General features: G+C 31.7%; 3 protein-coding genes across 5 annotated transcripts; 1 reads left to right on the plus strand and 2 right to left on the minus strand.

The window, feature by feature from the left end:
• Nucleotides 1–6,478: 6,478 nt before the first annotated feature.
• LOC112797158 (S-adenosylmethionine synthase 2-like) lies at nt 6,479–8,206 on the plus strand. Its single transcript, XM_072235917.1, has one exon. It carries the CDS (start codon nt 6,479–6,481, stop codon nt 7,502–7,504), a length of 1,026 nt encoding a protein of 341 aa, XP_072092018.1. The 3' UTR covers nt 7,505–8,206.
• On the minus strand, nt 7,908–10,187 carry LOC112797159 (thioredoxin-like 3-3). Of its 3 annotated transcripts, none has more exons than XM_025839961.2 (4): nt 9,900–10,187; nt 8,577–8,751; nt 8,460–8,485; nt 7,908–8,243 (listed from the first exon to the last, which is right to left on the minus strand). In XM_025839961.2, exons 2-4 carry the CDS (start codon nt 8,715–8,717, stop codon nt 8,024–8,026), a joined length of 387 nt encoding a protein of 128 aa, XP_025695746.1. In that variant the 5' UTR covers nt 8,718–8,751; nt 9,900–10,187; the 3' UTR covers nt 7,908–8,023. The 3 variants fall into 3 exon arrangements, with proteins under 3 accessions (XP_025695746.1, XP_072092019.1, XP_072092020.1); XM_072235918.1 differs by having other exon boundaries at nt 8,577–9,650; XM_072235919.1 differs by having other exon boundaries at nt 8,577–9,114; nt 9,900–10,149.
• A 5,514-nt stretch (nt 10,188–15,701) lies between these two features.
• On the minus strand, nt 15,702–17,542 carry LOC112797160 (thioredoxin-like 3-3). The gene is made up of 4 exons (XM_025839962.3): nt 17,389–17,542; nt 16,427–16,601; nt 16,309–16,334; nt 15,702–16,092 (listed from the first exon to the last, which is right to left on the minus strand). The coding sequence occupies exons 2-4, from the start codon at nt 16,565–16,567 to the stop codon at nt 15,957–15,959; spliced, it is 303 nt and encodes a 100-aa protein (XP_025695747.1). The 5' UTR covers nt 16,568–16,601; nt 17,389–17,542; the 3' UTR covers nt 15,702–15,956.
• Between the last annotated feature and the right edge of the window lie 1,045 nt (nt 17,543–18,587).

The raw sequence follows: 18,587 nt of genomic DNA on the forward strand, positions 1-18,587 counted from the left end.
AATGAAATGCGTGGTTTTGAAAATTAGTTTAATACTTTTAAAGATATCCTTTTTTATCTCTGGATTTGAAGTAAACCTGCCCTAGAGTTCACCAAGAAGCCACCTAATTGGTAAAGAAAACATGTTTAATACAATGAATTTGCCACAAGGTAGTGGAAATATGGTTGTATCTAAAAGTGAACCTGACAAGATAGAAAGTTCAGGTGCAATTAACTTTATGTGAAGTTGATAGTTCATAGTTATTAAATGATAATTTAGTCAAACCTGCCAAAACATTTAATGACTCTCGACTATAAACTTCACATAAAGTTAACTACGTTCTACCTTTCTTCAATCATCTCTCTCAAAAAGGTCAAGTTAAACACCACTAATTTTCCAAATACAAACTTACACAACAATATTATTATATCTATTTCAATAACTCCTATAATGATTTATATATCTTTTCAGGTCAATCCGTATCAATAAGTATTTACTATTCAAACAATGAACAAGCAAATGAGGTCAAACAAAGTCAAATGTCATTACTAAATTGGGATGAGAATGTAGAAATTAGTGCGCTCTTTGAAAGGAGCTATTCTAGAGGTAAGTCAATTGCAGGATATAAATATACTCAAGTCTAGGAAACACAAAATTTTAGAAAAATATATGACATGTTTGATGAAATTCTAACTACTTGATTAAACTAAGCAGATATTACAAAGAATGATGAACTTCAATGCACATAAACACAATCCATCCGAAGAGCATTTAATAACTACGAAGCTGAGGGTGGCGCAACCAAAAACCCAAAAGCAAAATGATAGTGAGCACATAGGAGAAAGGATCAGCGCAAATAGAAGCAATTCTAGATACATGGAGGAAGAGGGAGAAGAACTAGTTAGCGTAGAGAGGAATTGGTGAGAAAACCGAGTGAGAAGAATGGTTTTGATTTGATTTGGATTGAGCTGTCTAAGTCCAAACTTTGATCTAAAGGTGGATATTTTTTTTTTTTGTCTAGATATAAAGTTGGATTAAATTTACATTTTGAATATGATTAAAAATAGTCTTTAGCTGCTGTATCTTCATTCAAACCCAAACTTAGACGTTAATTACTTGATTAAATTACTTACTGTGGTTGCAGATGAGTTTTAAGCTAAACTGCTATAGAGTTCCCCCGTCAATACATTATCTGCAAAGCTGAAAAATCTAGCATCTTCAAAACTACTCTTATTGCTATAAACCTCAAATACCTTCCTTTTGTTGTTTGAAGTTTTTGTTACAATGTTTTAAAGGAAGAATAAAGATTATTCAACTGAATAACTTAAATTAGAATCACCACTAATAAGTATTTTTTTAATGTAGTCCTCATGCATTGACATTCTATAACTGTCTTTAGTGTTAAAAGCTTCTATTAGTTCTATTTTATTTATAACTAAGATTCAAGATATCACAATCTCATTTTCAACACTTTGAAACTACACTCTTATACAATAACTTGAACAATTGCTGTGAAGCTTCATTTGTTGTTTGAGATGTGAGAGAGAACAAATTATAAAAGTTCAATTTATTTTACTTTTTTATTAAAAAATTTTTAAAAAAATATAATAATAAAAAGTATAATTATAAAAAATTAACAAAAATAATGAAAGAAAAAATAAAAAATAGATTGTGTCTTTTGTTATTGTCTCTATGTCTTTTGTGCCATGATGGATACAAAATATATTAATTCAGTATTTTTGAACACAATATCTTTGTCCATTCTCATTTACCAAACACAATTTTGTGTCTCTATAGTTCTATTTTAGTGTCCTGTACTTATAAATAAACACAGCTTTATAGAGGTCTTCTGATCAGTGCCGTTCACACCAATGGACTACGAATCCCTTTACAATTTCCTAATCATCCATGATATTTTTTCTTTTCAAACTGGCTAATGAAGCTGAGTTTTGTTGTATTGCTCCACCTATTCTATTTGTGTATACCTGTTTATGTTCTCATGGACCACACATGGTTCTTGCCGTTTGTCCTCATCTTTACAACATTATCCAGCCTCCAAGTTCTATTTGTTTTCCTTTTTTTAATGTTATTTAAAGCCTTTGTTATCAACCTTAAAAATCACATAACTTCATAAAATTCTAAAATAAACTCTATGTACTTATCTTCGCCGTTTATGTTTGTCACCAGTGCCCATAATATGGTATCTATTTCAACTATAAACACATTCAGTCCCTATTAATATAAATATATCTCTTAATCTAACTACAACTTCCATTCAATCTCTAATTTCTCTGTATTTTTCTCAATTTATTTGCTTTATATGTTTGTTTTTATTTATTTGTTGAACTTTATTTTAGCTAACCAAAGCATAATTAATATGAAAATTATGTGTTTTTAAAAAAATTTTAATTTGATTTATAGCAAAAAATGTTTCAATTTATATACATTATAATACTTGAAAATTATCCCCATCCAACCAGGCATAGTAGTTAGAATTTCGATTTAACTCTTAAAATTTTTTGATATTATGATTTTAAATAGGTTTATCAATTTTACAAAATTCATACTAAGTCTAATGATTTTACGATTTAAATCTTGTTAAGATTTTATGTTTTACGTTCTTAATTTACTTTTTCTATTTTACGTAAAATCTCGATTTTCATAAAAACTATTCTATTATTTCTTGTAAACTGCCTATTTCTTCCAATACCTCTAGTTAGCATTTTATTAGTCCAGGTGTTGTATTATTATTTCTTTGATGGAAAGAATCCTTAATTTATTAAAGGTATGAGACTAACTTGGGATAGAAATTCACAATAATAGTATTCTTTAGCAATGTTAATCTCCAATTTATTAAACACACTACTATAGATTTATGTAGTTATTATAATCAAAGATTTGTATTCCGCATTGTTTTTTTTAATAAAAAACTTTCTATCAGAGTTATCAAAGTTACTTACCTCAAATTTTATTTCCCGACTCTTGTCTATTCGGTGTGCTCCTTATTTTCTAATGATTTTATTTAAGACTATTTAAGTGTTTTTAATATATGTTTGACGGTTAATTTTTTAAAAAATGTAAGACTAATTTAACAATAATTTTATAAGAACAACCTTTAATAAAAATAAATCAAACATAATTTTCATGCATTATTATCAATTTTAAAATTATAAGACAATTTTAAAAATTATTTCTATAATTTATTCCTACTTTAAATCATTTATTAGCAATTTTTATATTGTCAAATTTAACATCACATCCTCATAGTACTAAAAAAATATATAATTGAATTGGACTTTTTTTCACTTTGCTTGGGCTGGAAAGTCATTCCTGACGTCACTCGATCTGTTTGTGACCATACCATGATATTATTCAAGCATCGAATCCAAGACAAAAAAAAAAAACATTGAATCCATCAATTTAAATAATGGCTAAAATGCTTTCATAATTGGGACTTTGGTCAGACTTAATCCCTTTTTATGTATATTTAGGACTTAATGAATCTTAAAACCACGTGCATTGGACAAATTATATCACCTTCAAAGTTTAGAGACCATTATATCACCATTAATGAATCTTAAGACCATTATATCACTTTGATGAGGAGTGAAAAATTTTGCTGTAATAATATAAGACTGAAAAATGGCATTTGTTTTTATAATTGTTAAATACTATCTAAAAAAAAAAGTTTAGAGACCATTATTTTTATTAAAATTTGGTCAACACTTAATCTGCAAAAAAAAAAAATAAACAATTTTATATTATTAAATATAATTTCACACCATTAAAAATATTAATAATAACTAATTACTAATCACAAAACAAAATCTGCTGCTCCAAACATTCTTCCTATCTAAAATTTAATTCTGATTTTTACACTTTGTCATGCAAAGAGAGAGGCTTGTTTTCTTTTCTTTTGTTCACACACAACTACACAAGCAATCTATCATATACGTGCTACTACTTGCAACTATTGAAACACTTTTCATATATGTTGGTGGTTCAATTAAAAAAAATATCACGGCATTCTATAAAGTTATAGGGTAAAAGTATTCTTATGGTGTATATAATTGATAAATTATTACGTGTTTCATTAACTAAAATAGATTATTTTTAATCTTTTTACATTAATTAGATAAAGGGCATTGGTATCTTTATATATAAGCAATGTAGAGAAAATTTTTAATAAGATAATTAATAATTGACAATAAATATAAAATTTTATTGATAGATAAATTGAATCAGTAATATAAATAGAATAATACTATTTATTAAAATGTTTTGTGTATTTTTATGAGATTTTTTTTAAATAAATAAATTAAATATTTTATTCATAGAATATTTATCAATTTCTATTTTTTTATATATTTTATTTATAGCGTAAACGAATTAAAATTACTCATATTTGGTTTACATTGTAAATGAAATAAGACACGATTTTATTTGGTTTGATTTCGTTTGCAAAACGAAATATATAAAATTTGAAAAAATACACATTTTTTTTACCGTGCAAACGAGATAAATTTATAATTATTTTGTTTACACTATAAACGATATATATGTATTTGTAAATATAAAAATATAATTTTTGAAAATAATAAAAAATAAGAATCGATGTACTTTGTAATTATTTAGATCGACTTTAATTAATTTATATGTGATCTATATTTTAAATTTTAAATTAATAACTTCGTTTGTTTGTACGAACTCTTCAAAACAGAACATTTCAAATAATAGAAAAAATGAACGGTTTCAAATAATAAGAAAGATGACCGGTTTTAAAATAGAGATGGTAATACCACCCGAACCCGCGGGTATCCACCCCGCCTCTACCTGTTTGGGGCGGGTAATTACCCGCCCCGCACCGGGATAGGTTTTTAGTGGGACAGGTTGTTGGGAGGGGCGGGGCGGGGTCGGGTTTAGGTAATACCCGCCCCGCTATATATACAATATATATAATTTTAATATATAATATGTATAATATATGTAAAATAATTAGTAAATGATTAATAATATTGTATCATATTTAAAGTTTTACTTTAATTTATGTTATGTATGTGATGATAATTATATAAATTTTAAAATTTAATTTTATTTATTGAATTTTAATAATTATAAGGGCGGATAGGGCGGGGCGGGTACCCGCATGGGCAGGTTAGGGTTCAACGTTTTACTACCCGCGGGTAGAAGCGGGATAGATTTTATGTGGATTGTTATACGACAGGACAGGGTCGGGTAGAGCAAAAATCTGCCCCGTTGCCACCCCTATTTCAAAATGATAGGGGAGATAGGCGGTTTTAACTCACAGATTAGTGGACAACTAGAAGTATTACGAAATTTGAAACTGTCAATTTAAAACTAGTACATTATTTTCCTAAAAATTAACACATTTAAATTAGTACTAAAAAAATAAAAATTGTATAAAAATTTTAGTTGGTGCACGTATTTGAATGTGTTGTTCTTCTGGTTCTTCTTGTTTGGACTTGTGCGGAATTATTCGTTTGTTATTATTGCCTTTATCCAAATCCATTTGGATCTGCTCCGCATTATCGTTATCAAGATCTGGTATAAAATATTTGTGGCTCTCGATTTCTGCAGCTCATTCGGATCTATATGTCCTTTCTTTTTTTTGTGTTTGTGATTTTTTTTATTTGCTTGGTGATTATGCTTGCATGAAGTAATAATAAAGTGAAATTGTAATTCTCTAGTGAAAGCTCAGAGAATTGAGAGATCGGTTGTGCGGTTTTTGATCTATTTTATCAGGCATGAAACGAAGTATCTTTTGAAAATAAATATTTGCAAGCTAGTAGAAGCCAAAACTATCGCTACCTTTCCTAGAATCATTAGAGTAACGATAAATCAACGTCTCGACTTTACTTAAAATTACGCAGTGCTTGATTCCTGTTGTAAACATTTCACATCGTATATCTACATACGATTCAATGATTTCATCACAGATTTAATGTGATAATGAAATTTAATTTCATCTTCATTGACCTGAGATGTATATAAAGTATGATAGATATAACAACAAATCAACTGTACAAGTGCAACTCCTAACTAACTCACGAACTGTTATACTGCATAACTTCATTATATGCAAAGACATTTGGCCAAAAGGTTATCTACGATCATTATGGCTTTACATGGAGCTATAATGGCTGACAACTTATGCACTAATCAATCGATTAAAACATATTTGAAGGTGCTACAGAAATTTGATATTTGTTAATTTCATGCATTAGAATGTACATTGTTTAATCTTTGATTATTGTTTTATATATTATTCATTAAACACATTTCAACATATCTTTTCTCACCTGACACCCTTTTTCCTTATTTAATGTCAGATATGGAGACCTTTCTCTTCACCTCCGAATCTGTAAATGAAGGTCATCCTGACAAGATCTGTGACTAGGTTTCGGATGCCATCCTTGATGCTTGTTTGGAGCAAGACCCGGAGAGAAAGGTTGCCTGTGAGACCTGTACAAAAACCAACATGGTTATGGTCTTTGGTGAGATCACAACCAAGGCAAATGTGAACTATGAGAAAATAGTTCGAGACAATTGCAGAGGCATTGGGTTCGTTTCAGCTGATGTCGGTCTTGATGCTGACAACTGCAAAGTTCTGGTCAACATTGAGCAACAGAGCCCTGATATTGCCCAAGGAGTTCATGGTCACATGACTAAAAAGCTTGAGGAAATTGGTGCTGGTGACCAGGGACACATGTTTGGCTATGCCACAGATGAAACACCTGAGCTAATGCCACTTACTCATGTCCTTGCTACTAAACTTGGTGCCAAGCTCACTGAAGTTAGAAAGAACAAAACATGCCCATGGGTGAGACCTGATGGAAAAACTCAGGTTACTGTTGAGTACAAGAATGATAATGGAGCCATGATCCCGATTCGTGTGCACACTGTCCTCATCGCAACACAACATGATGAAACTGTCACCAATGACAAGATAGCCAGCGATTTGAAGGAGCATGTAATAAAACCTGTCATCCCAGCTAAATACCTTGATGACAAGACTATCTTCCACCTCAACCCTTCTGGTCGTTTTGTGATTGGTGGACCCCATGGAGATGCAGGGCTAACTGGCCGTAAGATCATCATTGACACCTATGGTGGTTGGGCTGCTCATGGTGGAGGTGCCTTCTCCGGCAAGGACCCAACCAAGGTCGATAGCAGTGGTGCATACATTGTTAGGCAAGCAGCGAAAAGTGTGGTAGCTTCAGGGCTTGCTCGACGCTGTCTTGTGCAGGTTTCTTATGCAATTGGAGTCCCAGAGCCACTCTCTGTTTTTGTAGACACCTACAAAACAGGAAAGATTCCAGACAAGGACATATTGGCTCTGATTAAGGAAAATTTTGACTTCAGCCCAAGAATGATTGCCATCAATCTTGACCTCATGAGAGGAGGCAACTTCAGGTACCAGAAGACTGCTGCTTACGGACATTTCGGACGTGACGATCCTGATTTCACTTGGGAGACGGTGAAGATGCTCAAGCCCAAGGCTTGATGAGATAGCCAGATTACAGGTGGTTATCATCGCAGCCATCTTTCAGACTTTGGGTAAATAAGAAAATAAAAGGAGCTTCAATGCGTACCTCTTATTGAAGATTACGTTTCACAGTTTGATGAGGAACGAGGGTTAGATATGCTTCTTAGGCGGATACGTTAGTAAAATAGGAGTTTGCAGCATTAGCTGCCTCTTTTTTTTTTTCGGTTTTACCACTTCAAATTTCTTAAACCGTTACCGATTCTTTTCCCATTTCTGCTGTTGATTGTTTTGCAGCCAATCTCGTGTAGTTGGTGTAAACTTAAAATGCTATCTACGTGATATTTTTTTTATCAATTTATGAAGCTGTTTACCTCATAAAAGGACGGTTTATATGGTTGTAGTTTCAAATGGAAACATTGGATACTGGGTTTGCCTGAATATTCACTGAATTGTTCATGATTCACAATGTTACATCTACTGGAAAATTGCAAGCATGTCACCTAACTCTGACAATAAAAATGACATTGTATAGTGTACTCAAGAGTGCAACCAGACGCGATCACGCAGCCTCTCTTCTCCAGCACCATACATTTCATCTACCTTTTCACCATCTCGAAAAAATTGAAAAGTAGGGGTGTATCGAATGTGTTGAGTTGTTTCTGGGCATTCATCAATATCTGCATAGACGAAGGAGAGCTTTGGAAAATTATTGCTCAATCTATGGAATGCAGGGAGGATTTCACTGCACACGCGGCACCTGAAAAACCAGGAAACTAGATCATTCATAATCTCCTGCTCTATATTTCAATTTCACACAACCACCTTGCAAGTTACAACAATCAAGTAAGCCTAAATGGTAAAAGATGCTACCTGCTTTTGTGTTCACTTAACATCAGTTTCCATTATTATATCGATTCTTAATAACTTGTATAGTAATATAAATCAAACATATTCAGAGAAGAGATAAACATACCAAGAGGCGCCATAATTGATAACAGCCTGCAAAAAAAAAAAATCAAACATATGTCATACTAGAAATTGCAGAAAGATGAAGGGAAGAGATTGTTGGGAAATGGAAAGGGGTGGTTACGGAAGTTTTGGAGGATTTGATGTTGAAGAGGATGTGAGCGAGGTCATCGTCGGTGGAAGCAGTTTTGAAGTTGGAATGAGGGGTGAGAGGTAACCCTTCCTTGCTGCTGCTGGTGGTGATGCTACTTAAGCCCTTCTCCATTCTATGCCTACCGGTAATCAATCCCAATACAATCCTAGGGATGTATAAGTCAATTCAGTAACAGAATTCCAAGAAAGTATGAGTGATATCAAACCTAGTTGTCAGAACCGAACCAATAATCAAACCGGTTAGACTACTAGATCACTAGGTTATTAGTTCAACTAGTGGATCACAAGTTGAACCGGTCTCAAATAAAAATATAAAATCATCAAAATTAAAATTTAAAATACACGTCTTCATTAACACTTTAACAACAATCAAGTCTCAATTTCTAAAAATAACTAATAAAATAACTAATAGAAAAATAAACATCAAATTAGTTAGTACTACAATAGGCGAATAACTAATTTGCCACGGATTTGTGCTCCATTTAAGGGTTTGCCGCGCCAATAATTTCCTGCATGTACAAGACGATATTCGAATCGATACTTGCTTAAGCGAATTAGTGAGTTAACCGATAGACTAATCCAAGTTGATTTGCTTAATAGGATCTTAATTTGACACAATAAAAGTGCAAACATAACAATCTATAAATTATGTCCAAGGAGTTTGTGAGAAGCATCTTAAAACACTGTTTAAAAAAAAAAATTAATCAATCACAGCACCTATTATCTAATAACACTATCTCTGACAAAAGAGTGTAATCAGCAACACAAATACACAAGCCAGACGAGGCGAGGTAATCTCGAACCTAAAAGCTGGTGGAAGGAGCTGAGAAAGCTCCCATAGACCAATTAACGGAATAACCAACCAAGGTAGCATTGTAGCAACCCGGCGAGACCACTTCTGAATCACACAAAGTATACATATTATACTCTAACCCACGCCAAAAATAAAAATCAATGCTTTCGAGAAAACCCTAACCCTACTTATCCTTTTCTTCCTTCTTCCAAATCAATATCCAACAGAGTTCAACGCAGAAACTTCAGAACCCTAAAATTCCAAACCCAAAAACAGACACAAAAAACAATAAAATTTAATTTCAGAATCACTCGTGTTAGAAAAGAAACCAAAAAGTTTACCCTATTGCTATTGCATCGATAGTTCGAAACGCGAAAACTGAAATTGAACGAAGAATTAACAATAGAAAAAAATAGAAAAGGGGAAATGATTCAGGGCTTCAGCTACGGCGATTGTGGCACCAATCGAAAGGGAAATGGAATAGGGGAACCGAGCACTTACGAATTCGGCGCCCATGGCGGAAACTCATTAAGAGAGAGAGAGAAAATCAATGGAAGCGAAATGCGATTGAAGAAGAAGCACCAGAGAACGGGTTCGGGGCTGAGTCGACTCGTCCGATTCGGGTCGGAGCCTCCGTTCGGTGTGTTTCCTTTTTTTAGAGAGAGAAACTGTGCGCGAGAAGAGAGAGAAAAGATAGATAAGAATAGAGAGAGCGAGAAGAGAAATGTGAAGAAGAAGATGAAGAAAATATAACACAATAACCAAAACTAAAATAATAAAAATTAAATTAAAAAAAAAACAAATCCAAATACAATAAGCTAAGGTATATGTGCTAGTGAACCCGGTTCGACCAGTGACGGTGAACCGGACTTGTCTTAATCTGCTCGATGCTCGAGTTTGTCCTAAAATGGCAAGAATGTAACTGAAGAGGTAGTTAAATATTTAGAAAAAAAAAAAAGTGAAGAGGGAGTGTGCTCATTCTCCAAATAAAGACTAAAATGGATTATCAAATTTTTTTTAACTATCTTCTTCCTTTTGTTAAGTTTGCTTTGCTGTAGAGTAAATGGGTAATAAAAGGTATTATTTTATCATTAATTTTTTTCCCCTTAGGAAATAATAGGAAAAAAAGAAAGAGGTAAAAAAAATTTTGTATTTAGTTAGGAGTCTTTCGGTGTCATTTTAGATATTTGATTGTAGTGATTAAACTTAATGAAAAAAGAAAATTTCCATAATTACTATTACTTAAATTATTTTTTATTAATTTAATATTAATAATAATTAATTATATTAGAAATATATAAAATTAAATATCATATATTTTTTAATTTTCTGTTTTTATTTATTTTATATCGATTTATTTTAAAGACTAATTTATTATACAATTCTACTATGCGAAAATATGTTACTTAGATTATTTTTTTATTAGTTTAATGTTAATGGTAATTAATTATAATAGGAATACATGCATAAAGAATATATAAAGTTAATCACCAAACATTAAATAATTAACTATCACTAACATTAAACTAATAAAAAAATAATTAGATAACATTTTCTAGGATAATCTCAAGCTTCACAATGTGCAAAAGAAACAAGAAAAATAATTAAAAAAAATATTTAGTAGTTAATTTTATATATTTTTAATGTAGTCCTATTATAATTAATTATTATTAATATTAAACTAACAAAATTATAATTTAAGTAACAATTACTGATTATAAAAAAAATTGTAGTCAATCAATTACATAAAATATAGACCATTTTAAAAAATTATATAATACTATATGATCATTTAATTTTAGTAAACAAATTCAATCAATTTATTTTTAATTGGAGAGTTATTTTTATTTTTATTTTTTCCTTCTTCTTTCTCTTATCTATTTTTTTTATATGTTTTATTTTTTTACTTATTCTTTCTTTTCTACTATTCTTTTCTCTTCTTAAGTAAATCGTTTTTTATTTTTTTTTCGCTTTTTTCCTTAATTTTTTATCGTCTATTTTTTTATTTTTGAGGGAATATATATTTCAAATAATTTATTTAAAGGATTATAAAACCCCAAATTTAAAAAAATACATATTTTAATTATTGATATTTAATTTTGTAAGATTAATTAGCAATAATCTCTTTTTAAAATGCTTATATGATATATTAATTACTAATATATTTTTTATTTATTTTTTATAAGTAAAAATAATTTAAAAATTACGAATATTTCCTAGTTTTATATAATAAATTTAGCCAATACATTTAAAAAAATAACAAAAATATTAAAAAATAACTAAATAATCTTAACAATTACTCCTAAAAAATAACGAGACTCCTACAAAAAGAATTTTGTCAATCTTAATTAATACTTAACGGATAAGCCAATAATTTAATATGCTATATAAGTTAATTATATTAAAACTAACACAAAATATTGACAAAAGAGCCTAACAATCTCAAAAAAATAAAGATCAATGGTAAAAAAATTATTAAAGGTCTCATTATTTTTTAAAGTAATTGTTAGAGACCGTTTAAAATTTTTTCTCTTAATTTTTTTTGGTGTTTGTTACGGTACGATGATAAATTTATACGTATAGATACAATAAAAATGTGGATAAATTAAAACACGACACGTGGATTATATTTTTCACGTTAATCAATTTTTCTTTTTTTTTAAATATATATCATATCAATACTTTTACTAAATTATCCTTATATTTTAATAAAAATAAAAAAATATTTTTTATTTAATTTTACAAAAAGATTTAAATACCTTTTTTTTAATATTAGACAAAAGCTACACTAATCCTTATAATTTAGTCAAAATTAAATTAACTTTAGTTTTACATTTTTAAATCTAAAACAATTTAAAAATAAAAAAGATAAAAAAACGATGTTGATCTTGTTTAGAGTTATGGGAAAAAAAGAAGAAAAAGGAGGTGTTGATCTTATTTAGGTGTCTCCATTAGTCCGTCTTCTCTCTGCTCTTCTTTTTTTCGAAGTTTTCTTTGCCTCATTTCCACTCTAGTTTTCTTTCTCCCAAACTCTATTCGTCTCGATTTTGGTCAGAAAGAAGCCGAAGCTCTGTTCTCATTGGCTCCCGTCCATGACCTCCCTGTCGATTTTCTATTCCTCCACGCCCTCCCCGTGTATGCACTCAGCAACTCATGGAAGGAGTTCTTGCTGGTTGCTGGAATCTCCACCGAAATTCATTACCCACATTCATTCATGATGAAGCTCATCCACATACACATACATAGCCATTTTAGATATAGCTCAAATATTATGACCAGAAACAATAATTAATAATAGGTTCAATCATCTCTGATATCCATGAATCCAAGTACATAAACGTCCATATAATCATAACCATACTTGAACATTGCCAAACGTCACATCAATTCAAAGAAGCAATAAAAATCATTATCAAGTAATTCAATAAAGTGGATCAGTAAAACATCATAAGGTGAATAAAATTATTCAGAGAGAGAGAGAAAGAGAGAGAGAGAGAGAGTGTGTAATAGCCCAAACCACCCGCTAACACGATATTGTCCGCTTTGGCACACAAGGCCTCACGATTTTGCCTTTGACGATAGGGATGATAGCCAAAGCCCTCCACACTCACTCGTCAAAATGCGTCATGCTAGGGAGAGGTATCCACACCCTTATAAGGCATGCTTCGTTCCCCTCCCCAACCGATGTGGGACCTTATAATCCACCCCCTTAAGGGAGCCCAGCGCCCTCGCTGGCACATCGATCCGGGCTCCGACTCTAATACCATCTGTAACAGCCCAAACTATCCGCCAGCACGATATTGTCCGCTTTGTCACACAAGGTCTCACGATTTTGCCTTTGACGACAGGGATGATAGCCGAAGCCCCCCACACTTACTCGTCAAAACGCGACATGCTAGGGAGTGGTATCCACACCCTTATAAGGCATGCTTCGTTCTCCTCCCCAACCGATGTGGGACCTTACAGAGAAAGAAAGGGAAAAAGAAGAGAGGAGCAACTTAGGGAACTTGTTGAGTGCAATGGGAATAGCTTTGGAGCCGTCACGCAGGCGAGGGTCGATCGTGGAAACCTGGCGGAGCAGGGCTTACCAGTGGAGGCTCCGACAACCAGCAAGAACTCCTCCTATGGGTTGCTGAGTGCATATACGGGGAGGTCGTGGAAGAACAGAAAATCGACAGGGAGGTCATGGACGGGAGGCAATTCGAACAGAGCTTCGGCTTCTTTCTGGCCAAAGTCGAGACGAACAGAGCTTGGGAGAAAGAAGACCAGAGTGGAGACGAGACGAAGAAAGTTTCAGAAAAAGAAGAACAGAGAGAAGACGGACTAATGGAGACACCTAAACAAGATCAACACCTCCTTTTTCTTCTTCTTTGCCCATAACCCTAAACAAGATCAACATCTCCGCCTAGAACCCTAAACAAGATCAACATCGTTTTTGATCTTTTTGATTTTTCATATATGTTTTTTTGTTTTAAACTTTGATTTTTAAATTATTTCAAATTTAAAAATGTAAAACTAAAGTTAATTTAATTTTGACTAAATTATAAAAATTAGAGTAGTTTTTGTTCAATATTAAAAAAAAGTATTTAAGTCTTTTTTTAAAATTAAATAAAAAATATTTTTTATTTTTATTAAAATATAATGGTAGTTTAGTAAAAGTATTAATATGCTATATATTTAAAAAAAGAAAAATTGATTATTGACGTAAAAAATATAATCTATGTCTCGTGTTTTAATTTGTCCACATTTTTATTGTATCGATACGTATAAATTTATCATCGTACCGAAGTAAACACCTTTTTTTTTATCTCTTATGGCCAAATTCTCTTCTTCCCTTCAAATATTCATCTATATCAATTTTTTCATTCAAATCAGCTATTAGAAAAGGATTTCATTTCAACAGATTAATTTTTAGTTTAAATTATATATATAAATAACATAAAAATAATACAAAAAAAGCACAAATTTTAGTTGAAAATATAAAAATTTAAGTTAAAAAATATACATTATTTTAAATTATACAATTTTTTACATGAAATGACACAGAAGAACAACACAAAAATTATAATTAAATAATTTTTTTATATAAAAATTTAAGTTAAAAAATATACATTATTTTAAACTATACAATTTTTTACATGAAATGACACAGAAGAACAACACAAAAATTATAATTAAATAACACAAAAATTATTTTAAATCGTTAACAAAAAATTTAATTCAAAAATATAAAAAATAATTGAACAACACACACACAATAACATAGAGGTTATTTTGAATATTTGTGTTACTCAATATCTATCATAAAAAATTGTGTTTCTTTTTTTATGTTTCTTTTAAAAAATTTGTGTTTGTTTAAAGAAATTATGTGTTTGCTTCGTATGTTTTATCTTCAACATGTGTGTTTACTTTTTTTTTTTAAAAAAAAAAATTGTGTTTGTCATTACAAAATTTCTATGTTTAACCTTAAAAATTCTTTTGTTGTTTTGTTTCTTAGCATTCTTCTTCTTCATTTTTTTTGTTTTCATTTCTCTTCTTTATTTTTTTCTTCTTCATAAATAAATAAAATAAATAAAAAAAATACAAGAACTAACAAACAAACAAAAAAATACAAAGAAAAAGAGAAGGACATATAAATTCGGTAAAAAAAAAAAGTAAAAAACACAAGTATAACACGATTTGGTTACTAAAAAGATTTTGTCACACAATATTTATATTAAAGTTATTATATATTGAATCTCTCGCTATATCAATAATATCATATAAAGATAATAAATTAACAAATATATTATCATAAATACCCTTTAAAAATTTAATAACTAACCAAATCCATAAAAATATAAATAATAAACATGTCTTTAAACTATTTAAAAATTTGACCCAATTACGGACATTTCGGACGTGACGATCCTGATTTCACTTGGGAGACGGTGAAGATGCTCAAGCCCAAGGCTTGATGAGATAGCCAGATTACAGGTGGTTATCATCGCAGCCATCTTTCAGACTTTGGGTAAACAAGAAAATAAAAGGAGCTTTAATGCGTACCTCTTATTGAAGATTACGTTTCACAGTTAGATGAGGAACGAGGGTTAGATATGCTTCTTAGGCGGATACGTTAGTAAAATAGGAGTTTGCAGTATTAGCTGCCTCTTTTTTTTTCGGTTTTACCACTTCAAATTTCTTAAACCGTTACCGATTCTTTTCCCATTTCTGCTGTTGATTGTTTTGCAGCCAATCTCATGTAGTTGGTGTAAACTTAAAATGCTATCTACGTGATATTTTTTTTATCAATTTATGAAGCTGTTTACCTCATAAAAGGACGGTTTATATGGTTGTAGTTTCAAATGGAAACATTGGATACTGGGTTTGCCTGAATATTCACTGAATTGTTCATGATTCACAATGTTACATCTACTGGAAAATTGCAAGCATGTCACCTAACTCTGACAATAAAAATGACATTGTATAGCGTACTCAAGAGTGCAACCAGACGCGATCATGCAGCCTCTCTTCTCCAGCACCATACATTTCATCTACCTTTTCACCATCTCGAAAAAATTAAAAAGTAGGCGTGTATCGAATGTGTTGAGTTGTTTCTGGGCATTCATCAATATCTGCATAGACGAAGGAGAGCTTTGGAAAATTATTGCTCAATCTATGGAATGCAGGGAGGATTTCACTGCACACGCGGCACCTGAAAAACCAGGAAACTAGATCATTTATAATCTCCTGTTCTATATTTCAATTTCACACAACCACCTTACAAGTTACAACAATCAAGTAAGCCTAAATGGTAAAAGATGCTACCTGCTTTTGTGTTCACTTAACATCAGTTTCCATTATTATATCGATTCTTAATAACTTGTATAGTAATATAAATCAAACATATTCAGAGAAGAGATAAACATACCAAGAGGCGCCATAATTGATAACAGCCTGCAAAAAAAAAATAATCAAACATATGTCATATTAGAAATTGCAGAAAGATGAAGGGAAGAGATTGTTGGGAAATGGAAAGGGGTGGTTACGGAAGTTTTGGAGGATTTGATGTTGAAGAGGATGTGAGCGAGGTCATCGTCGGTGGAAGCAGTTTTGAAGTTGGAATGAGGGGTGAGAGGTAACCCTTCCTTGCTGCTGCTGGTGGTGATGCTACTTAAGCCCTTCTCCATTCTATGCCTACCGGTAATCAATCCCAATACAATCCTAGGGATGTATAAGTCAATTCAGTAACAGAATTCCAAGAAAGTATGAGTGATATCAAACCTAGTTGTCAGAACCGAACCAATAATCAAACCGGTTAGACTACTAGATCACTAGGTTATTAGTTCAACTAGTGGATCACAAGTTGAACCGGTCTCAAATAAAAATATAAAATCATCAAAATTAAAATTTAAAATACACATCTTCATTAACACTTTAACAACAATCAAGTCTCAATTTCTAAAAATAACTAATAGAAAAATAGACATCAAATTAGTTAGTACTACAATAGGCGAATAACTAATTCGTCGCGGATTTGTGCTCCGTTTAAGGGTTTGCCGCGCCAATGAGTTCCTGCATGTACAAGACGATATTCGAATCGATACTTGCTTAAACGAATTAGTGAGTTAACCGATAGACTAATCCAAGTTGATTTGCTTAATAGGATCTTAATTTGACACAATAAAAGTGCAAACATAACAATCCATAAATTATGTCCAAGGAGTTTGTGAGAAGCATCTTAAAACACTGTTTAAAAAAAAATTAATCAATCACAGCACCTATTATCTAATAACACTATCTCTGACAAATTCTTCCCATTCCAATCTCTTGATTCACAGAACCTATGAGCATCAATATTACCTATAAAATTACAAATACAATTCATCTAAACCTATTACAAATTAAATCAATCAGTTGTACATACAAATACAATTAGCATCAATACATTAAAACAGCAAAAATCCAGTATAAAAATTAAAAAGAATAACTAAAAAAATAAAAAACTGACCTACAGCAGAAGCAGAAACAGAGTCAGTGACGGTTTTCCAACTTGGAGTCGGTGCAGGTTGCGCCGTTGCAGAGCAGACCACCGGCGAGAGAGGGCAGAGCTTCCAAGAGGAGCAGAGGAGAGCTTGCAGAGGAGCCAACACGATGACGGCGGAGGCAGCAGAGGCAGACGAGCACAAGGCTGAGGCAGAACAGGTGAGGCACGGCACAAACAAGCGGCCGGAAAGACAGAGACGGAGGTGGCAGAGGCGAACAAACACTGGCGGCGTGGGGACGAGGCGGAGGAGCCGGCGAGGAGAGTGTGTGAGTGAGATAGAGAGGTGAGAGTGTGTGAGTGAAGCTGTGATTCTTGGGAGATAGTGAGTTGAGGTTGGGGATGACCGGATGGTTTGGGGTGCCGTTGGGAAATTAGGTTTTTTTTTTTTTCAAATTCATAAACCAAAATGGTGTCGGAATAAGAGAATTTTTCTAATCTTGTTTAAAAAACCCATTAAAATTATTGAATGTGTTGTTCTTCTGGTTCTTCTTGTTTGGACTTGTGCGGAATTATTCGTTTGTTATTATTGCCTTTATCCAAATCCATTTGGATCTGCTCCGCATTCTCGTTATCAAGATCTGGTATAAAATATTTGTGGCTCTCGATTTATGCAGCTCATTCGATCTATATGTCCTTTCTTTTTTTTTGTGTTTGTGATTTTTTTTATTTGCTTGGTGATTATGCTTGCATGAAGTAATAATAAAGTGAAATTGTAATTCTCTAGTGAAAGCTCAGAGAATTGAGAGATCGGTTGTGCGATTTTTGATCTATTTTATGAGGCATGAAACGAAGTAGCTTTTGAAAATAAATATTTGCAAGCTAGTAGAAGCCAAAACTATCGCTACCTTTCCTATAATCATTAGAGTAACGATAAATCAACGTGTCGACTTTACTTAAAATTACGCAGTGCTTGATTCCTGTTGTAAACATTTCACATCGTAGATCTACATACGATTCAATGATTTCATCACAGATTTAATGTGATAATGAAATCTAATTTCATCTTCATTGACCTGAGATGTATATAAAGTATGATAGATATAACAACAAATCAACTGTACAAGTGCAACTCCTAACTAACTCACGAACTGTTATACTGCATAACTTCATTATATGCAAAGACATTTGGCCAAAAGGTTATCTACAATCATTATGGCTTTACA

This window comes from Arachis hypogaea, chromosome 4 (assembly GCF_003086295.3).
Source record: "Arachis hypogaea cultivar Tifrunner chromosome 4, arahy.Tifrunner.gnm2.J5K5, whole genome shotgun sequence".
In the NCBI taxonomy this organism is placed as follows: domain Eukaryota; kingdom Viridiplantae; phylum Streptophyta; class Magnoliopsida; order Fabales; family Fabaceae; genus Arachis; species Arachis hypogaea.

Excerpts from the sequence above, each read along its gene's own strand:
- LOC112797159 (XM_025839961.2), bottom strand. The coding sequence starts at position 8,717 with ATGGAGAAGGGCTTAAGTAGCATCACCACCAGCAGCAGCAAGGAAGGG. Across the intron at positions 8,486-8,576 it reads TCAAATCCTCCAAAACTTCC|GCTGTTATCAATTATGGCGC; the intron begins GTAACCACCCCT and ends TTTTTTTTGCAG. Across the intron at positions 8,244-8,459 it reads ATCAATTATGGCGCCTCTTG|GTGCCGCGTGTGCAGTGAAA; the intron begins GTATGTTTATCT and ends CTGGTTTTTCAG.
- LOC112797158 (XM_072235917.1), top strand. The coding sequence starts at position 6,479 with ATGGTTATGGTCTTTGGTGAGATCACAACCAAGGCAAATGTGAACTAT.
- LOC112797160 (XM_025839962.3), bottom strand. The coding sequence starts at position 16,567 with ATGGAGAAGGGCTTAAGTAGCATCACCACCAGCAGCAGCAAGGAAGGG. Across the intron at positions 16,335-16,426 it reads TCAAATCCTCCAAAACTTCC|GCTGTTATCAATTATGGCGC; the intron begins GTAACCACCCCT and ends TTTTTTTTGCAG. Across the intron at positions 16,093-16,308 it reads ATCAATTATGGCGCCTCTTG|GTGCCGCGTGTGCAGTGAAA; the intron begins GTATGTTTATCT and ends CTGGTTTTTCAG.